The following is a 6,949-nucleotide window of genomic DNA, read 5'->3' as shown; positions in this document are numbered from 1 at the left end:
CATCAATCAAGGATAATTCATAAAGGAGGGTTTCTAACACTGGAAGAAGCAAAGGAATCCTTCAGGGAATATGAAGCTCTCCATCCAGAGCAAACCCTAAAAAGAGCAGATAAAGCTTCAATTCAAACCCAGAGAACAGGGATAATCAGAAACATTCCTACAAGGGCTGAAATCAAGGAAAAGAAAAGGGTCTGTAGATCAAATCTCAGAGAAACCCTTAACATAGTCCTGAATTGGACTGAAGAAAAAAGGGCAATTTTGGGATATTATCCTATTGCCAAAGAACAGCTAACAAAGCTGGTTATATTTCCAGATGCTTCCCCATCTGACACCTATCAGTTTTTTCAGTATGGATTAATTGATACAATCTTAATTTTTAATGATCTAAAAATTATTAGTGAGTTTCCTGCAGGATTCGTTGATGCAGTAAAGAGATTTAAAAATATGATTGACAATGTAAATCCAAGGGATATATCCCTAAAATTTACAAACAGTCAACCTATTTTTAATGAAGAAGAAGAATGCTTAGTTCCAGTACACCAAGTAATATTCATGTCCGTCTTCCCAGGAAATTTTCAACCAATTGATCAGATTCAAGATTTAACAATTTACAGTCATGAAGGAAGGCTAGCCAGCACATTAGTAAGGGTCTTTGAAAGAACTCAAAAAATAACGAAGGAATCTCACACAAGGATTAATTATAAAAGTAGAAATACTCTGCTTGTGTCCAGTAAAAGAAATGAAATTGAAGAAAGAGAGATGAGACTCTTGGTGGAATTTGAATCAGCATTCTACAACTTATCTAGACTTTTAGAAAAGCTCCCTGAAAGGATAAAGAGGAATCTCTGCTATTTGATAAAAGACAGAGAAGACCACAAGTGCCAGCTATGTGCCTCAGAGATATCTGAAGAAAGCAATAATGAAACGGAATCAACTCACATGATGAAGGAAGAAGACAATGTATCTGACGGTCACATGATAAAAGAAGAGGACAGCGCATCTGAAGCATCTCTCAACATTATTGCATAGTGACGTAAGCACTTAGGTCATAGAGCACCAACAATATAGCTGGTGAAAGAGAACAAACAATGACGTAAGCAATGACGTCATAAGAAGGGTAAGGATGGGAATTGTCCATCAAACCCAACTATTATAAATAGGTTGCTTAGGCAATTGTAAAGGCATCAGACAATAGAAAGCAGGAGGCTAAGAGTACTCATATGCTAGGAGAGCAAGGAGGAAGCTGCCGAGGCGATTCTATAGTCTGAGGAAGAATCCCCTTAGGGAAAAATAGTTCTAAACTCCCTTCTGGAGTTAATATCTACAATCTCCCCTCTGGAGATAAAAACTCCTTATGTAAAATATACTGAATAAAGGAAGTTTTTCTCCAGAAAGGTACATCTTCATTCTAGTCTTTCAATTATGAATTATTTATAAAGTTTAGAATTAACAGAAGAATCTGATTATTATAGATTAACTGCTTTATTAGATAATGAAAAGCAGGCTGTTCTAAAAACAGAATTAAATCTCAAATCAAATAAAAATTTTAATAAACAAAATCTTTTAAAAGAAGTTTTTAATAGAAAAAATATAATATACTATGGAAAAATTCAACTTGAAGCTCCTATAAAGATAAAATCTGCCAATGGAGAACTTGAAATAGCTTTGATAAATAATGAAGAATTAAGTAAACAGATTGAGAAAATTAAGGATCAACAAAAAAGATCTAAAATTGGATGGATTCATATTAGTACTATACAAGTCTTACTCAAATCTACATATATGAAAGGAATTAATTCACCAATAAGTTTAGCAATCTGTGACAAAAGAATTACTGATGACCCGATAGATCAAATAATTGGAATTGTTCATGGAAATTTGGCAAACGTAAATGTTAAATTTAATGTCCATCTTGGATATGCTATACCTTTATCAACTGAAAATCTTGGAAGATCTATAAGTTTGGCTTATAAATTTCATAGAAAGAATCTAATGGAACAAGATGATGAACCATTTTCAATTACATATGCAATAAATTATGCTTTAACAAATAGCCATCATAGTATAATATTTAAAAACAGAGAAAGAATTTATGTCGATGAATTATTTCAGAAAATTGTAAAAACAGAAATACCAAAATATAAAGCTATTGAAAACTCAGTTCTATTATTAAAAGAACCATCAGAAAAATTGGTTTCATCAAATTTTCAAATAAGAGAATCTAAAATTAATAGCCCTTTAAGTTTATCTAAGTTAAAGATTAAAGAAGAAAATTCTGAAATAAAAGAATTAACAAAAAAGGTCGAAAAATTAAATGAAACCCTAAATACTAAATTATGACAATAAATAAAGAAGAAATATATGTAACTTATCAAGATAAGAAACAAGAGCTCTTTGAAAGAGAAAATCGTTTGAATTATTTGCAGTTTTCTGAAATAAATCAAAGAGTATTTGAAGCTCTAAAAATAATCTATGACAAGTTAAAAAGATAAGTTGAAGAGTTAGAAAAATTAATAGAATCTCTAGAAAATAGTGATGAAGCGATGATAGAATTTGCAGAAATTCTAAAATAAATAATGAAGCATACAAAGATTGAAAGACCAGAAAATAAAATAAAAAGAAAAAGAGCGAAAAAATTAAAAAGTAAAATAAAAGAGTATAAAAGGGAATTAATATTCAGATCGAAATTGATGACCTTATAATAAAAAGGATAGAAATAAGAATAAATATAAACAAGTTGGAGTTAAACTTAAAAAATTTATAAATGCCTGAAAGACCATATTATGACTTAAAAGAATTAAAGCTGTTGAAAGAAAAAATGGAGAATGAGGTTGAAAAATTAAAAAGATATTTAGAAACAACAGAAAGTGTAGAAATAAAAGAAGTTTTTGAAGATTTGAGAAATTATATTAAAGAAAAGACAAACAGATAAAAGATTTTATATACAATAATCCTTGCAAAAAAAAATATTATAAACTAAAACAAAATTAAAAAAAAAATATACAAATGAAATCAGAATTATAAATACTAGTAGAAATTGTCAATATTTTTTGCAAATTATAAACTTATTCGAAGTAAAATACGAAGAGTAAAATTGGTATCAGAGCCAAGTTAACGATTAAGGGTAACACTTTCTTTTTAAGCCACACTTTTAGTGACACGCTTTTAAACCAAATAAAAACAAAAATCTGTACCAAAATGCATCTGTACACTAGATGGACCTGTGAAATTAGATATGTACAAATTACAAAAGTTGGCTCTGCTAAGATTTTAGTGGGACAGAGCAATGTGTCCAATTATGCAGGGGAGAAAGAAAGTTGATGATCGTTTTTGTTGATGCATTTAGACAAATTTGAAAAACTCATTCTCACAAAGAAAAGGAGGGATGAATGAAGGACATTGAGTCATCTTGTAAGATGTCTAAGAATAGAAGTTGCCTAAGGCCATACCTGTTGTAATTTCAATTCTGACGGTGAGTTGTAAGATTAAGATGTTTCGCATGGCTAAACGTATAACTATTCATATGAACACGTTTTTATGTAAAATTATCTAACATATCTTAGTTATCGTCTTTATATAATAATAATAATATCTGTATGTGATAGTTATTATGGTTAAATAATTCGAATAAATTAAGAGGATAATGGTCCAATGCATTCTATCTTTTCATAAAGAATAAAGATTGTTCTTTTTATAATAGAAAAAATTACAAAAAGAAAAGTATGTCGGGATTATATTATAGTCATAGTAAAAGAAAATGTACAAGGAGCTAATGAAATATTTATACAATGTGTATAATGGAAGTTTAGGGAGTATTATAATTACTGGCGGGATCCTTATTAAAAAATTGAGCTTATAGCCAATAATGCCCCTTTGGTTGCCTTCGTTACCGAGGGATGTATCGGTATCCGCTATCCTGTCCAGCGTGGCGGCGGCGGCGGCGGCGGCCGCTGCCGCATCCTTCTTAATCTACAAGTCTCACCTCCGCCCCCACAAAGAGAATCTCATAACACTCCATCAAGAGCAACCCAAACGCAATCCTCGTGGCAAGATCCTGTTCGTTTCGCGAATCGGATTTTCAACTGCAGAAGCCCTAGCGAAGCGCCTCTGCGATTTGTTAGAGTCGAAAGGCCTCGTTTTGGAGGTCGTAGATGCTCGAACTTACGATCCCGAAGACCTACCCAAGGAGAACCTCATCCTCCTCCTTCATTCAACTTCGCATAACCAACCTCCCCTACCGTTCGCCGACAACAGCAAAGGGGCAAAGGACTTCGCCAGTTGGCTCGTGGATAACGCGGAAAGCTTTGGGATCGGAGCGGTTGTTGTGAAGGCTTGCAGTTTCACTGCATTTGTGGTGGGCAAAAGGGATGGTAAGAATTTGATGGCTAAGGCCGTCAATCATATTAGGGATTTGGATCATGTTCAATACGATTCTGATTTTGAAGAGTGGTGGGGAAGTGTTGTTGCGGCGGTTTCGGGAGAAGTTGCTAATGGCATGTGCAGGGAGTCTGAAGCTGAGGTAGATTTCTGCATGCTCTTATCCTTTATATAATTTTTGGTTTCATATCCCATCTCTCGCCAGGATTCGATTTATTATCAATACTTAAATACTGAAATGCTTTCTATTTGATAGATAATTGTTTTAAACTGGTGATCTAATTTTGTCCTAAATATTATGATTGTTTTCTTAGTTACAAGATGATGCTGGTTGTTGTGATCCAAAATGCATATATATGTTGGTGGAAAATGTGGATGATGGAGATAGAAGTACACCCTACAGGCGCCGGATGTTAACTATCAGTGAGGCCAACTTCATGAAGAGTGGAACTGTTGATCTTGAAGACGGAGGTCCTGTAACTGTCCAATGGCCTCTTCCAAATGGTGAAGCAACCTATTCTAGATTACCATTTAAAGAATTTTGTTCCGTTGGTCTCAGCTTGTTCTTTATTGGTTACCTGGATGAGAATATTGCAACAGAACGGGTTTTTGATTACGCTGAAAAAATGTGGTGCCTCAAGTATGATGGTCATACTTGGATTTGGAGTTTATGCAGAACCATCTTCTTCCCTGACCAATTGCGCCCCATAATAATTCCATACGATGGCAAATTGTGCTTCATTGGTGATGATTTATGGGTTGATATCTACAACCTAAAATCAGAATTTTGGGAAAAGAGGGAAGTGCCCGCTAGCGTGCGCATGGATCCTCACTCTTACTTTTTGTGGGAAACCCTCATTGTGTTGTATTATTCTGATGATGTGAATCAATGGCTCATGTCATATGATTTGAATGCCAACATTTGGAGCCCCTTTGAGTGCAATTTTCCGCCGGTTCGTGATTACCGAGCTTATAGGAAATTCGTTCGTTTGGGTTGCAGTGATTTTCTTCTTATTATTGATTTTGTATCTATTTGGTGGATCTATGACTTGTCTAAGAAGAAACCCGCGGCAGTTGTGCATGTGAATGATTTGGATGAGATAGGGATGGTGTCTGACGTTTTTTGTTGTCACCACACAAGCAAAGAAAGTCTGATCTATGTCTTCATTAATACAGATTATATGGATATTAAAATGGATATTGAGGGTCCAAATGATTATATTAACTTTGTTCCTTATGTCAGAGTCAAGCTCCAAACCGATGGTAATTTTTCTGCTAAGGTTGAATCCAAGGGTAATCTTAAAGTTGGTCCCCATATGAAGTACTATGTGTAAGCATGCACCTTTCTCTTCTCACTGTTCTTTCTATTATTATAATGTCTCAAACTTAATAATTCATGACCCTATCCATTGTGGACAGGTTTGCTGCTGAAGACCAAGACATTAAAGGGAAGACTACTGTAGCATAGATGTTGCTGTTAGGAATATGTTATCTTGAACAGAGTAGGTTAGGTTGTATTATTCTTATCACATAGTTTTAAGACCGAGTTACTTTTTTGTCTCTCTTATGATGAGGATTGAGGTTATTCAACAACTTTTCCAATTTCCAAATAAAAAAAATTGGAAGGTAGTAGGTGGTTTAGAAACTAAAGATGACTGGCAATACTAAGAGTAATTAGAAACTAAAAATGTTTTTGTTGATGCATTTAGACAAATTTGAAAAACTCATTCTCACAAAGGAAAGGAGGGATGAATGAAGGAATGAAGACGACTAGTTTGGCTCATGAGTTTGTCATTGAAGGATAAATGTAATATTAGAAAAATTTGTAAAAACAAATTAATGGGTATATAGAAAAAGAGCTGCATATCATGTATTTGATCCAGGAATAAATTTTGTTTATAATGAAGAGGAAAAAAAATAATGTTTTCTTCTTTCTTTTTTTGGTATAGATATTAGATACTTTTAATAGTGTTAATCCACTTCTTTACTTTACATCGTTACTATTCATTTTTCTCTTTTTTTTTTTAAATTGTTTAGTAATATCTGAAATTTTAATTTTGTACCTCTACTATATTCGGTCTTTTTTAAAAAAAAAATAGTAATATCTGAAATTCTGATTTTTATGGAATTTGGAAGCAATTTTTTATATCCCAATTTTGTGAGGATCATTAATTCTTTGTAACTGAATGGTAGATGATAAGTGATAAGTAACAAAATGTTTAGTTTCTATAATATACATTTTTTTGGCAAAAGCATACAAATTTTAATAAGCAAATACAAGATACCCTTAAAACAATTTTTTTTTCTTTAAATACAAATTTCTCTTTAATTTTAATATAATAATGGAAAAGTATAGGGTACCAATATATTATCTGTCAATTTATTACTAACAATAAGTATGTATTATATTTTAAATATATGTATAAGGAGACACATCCAAGAAATACATCTATAAAAACACTTCTATCAGATACAGCCATAAAAAAAATATTTTTATTAGACACATCCACAAAAACACTTCTATTAAACATATTTATAAATAAGAGTTGACAAAAATGATGTTGGTAACGTA

At 32.6% G+C, this 6,949-nt stretch overlaps 1 protein-coding gene across 1 annotated transcript; it reads left to right on the top strand.

Annotated features, from left to right (window-relative positions):
• On the top strand, positions 4,696 to 6,286 carry LOC107648511. Its single transcript, XM_021105186.1, has 2 exons — positions 4,696 to 5,707; positions 5,797 to 6,286. Exons 1-2 carry the CDS (start codon positions 4,734 to 4,736, stop codon positions 5,843 to 5,845), a joined length of 1,023 nt encoding a protein of 340 aa, XP_020960845.1. The 5' UTR covers positions 4,696 to 4,733; the 3' UTR covers positions 5,846 to 6,286.

The sequence above is a fragment of the Arachis ipaensis genome, chromosome B06, assembly GCF_000816755.2.
Source record: "Arachis ipaensis cultivar K30076 chromosome B06, Araip1.1, whole genome shotgun sequence".
In the NCBI taxonomy this organism is placed as follows: Eukaryota; Viridiplantae; Streptophyta; class Magnoliopsida; order Fabales; family Fabaceae; genus Arachis; species Arachis ipaensis.
Note: the sequence above shows the minus strand (reverse complement) of the source record. Positions and strands in the feature narration are given on the sequence as shown.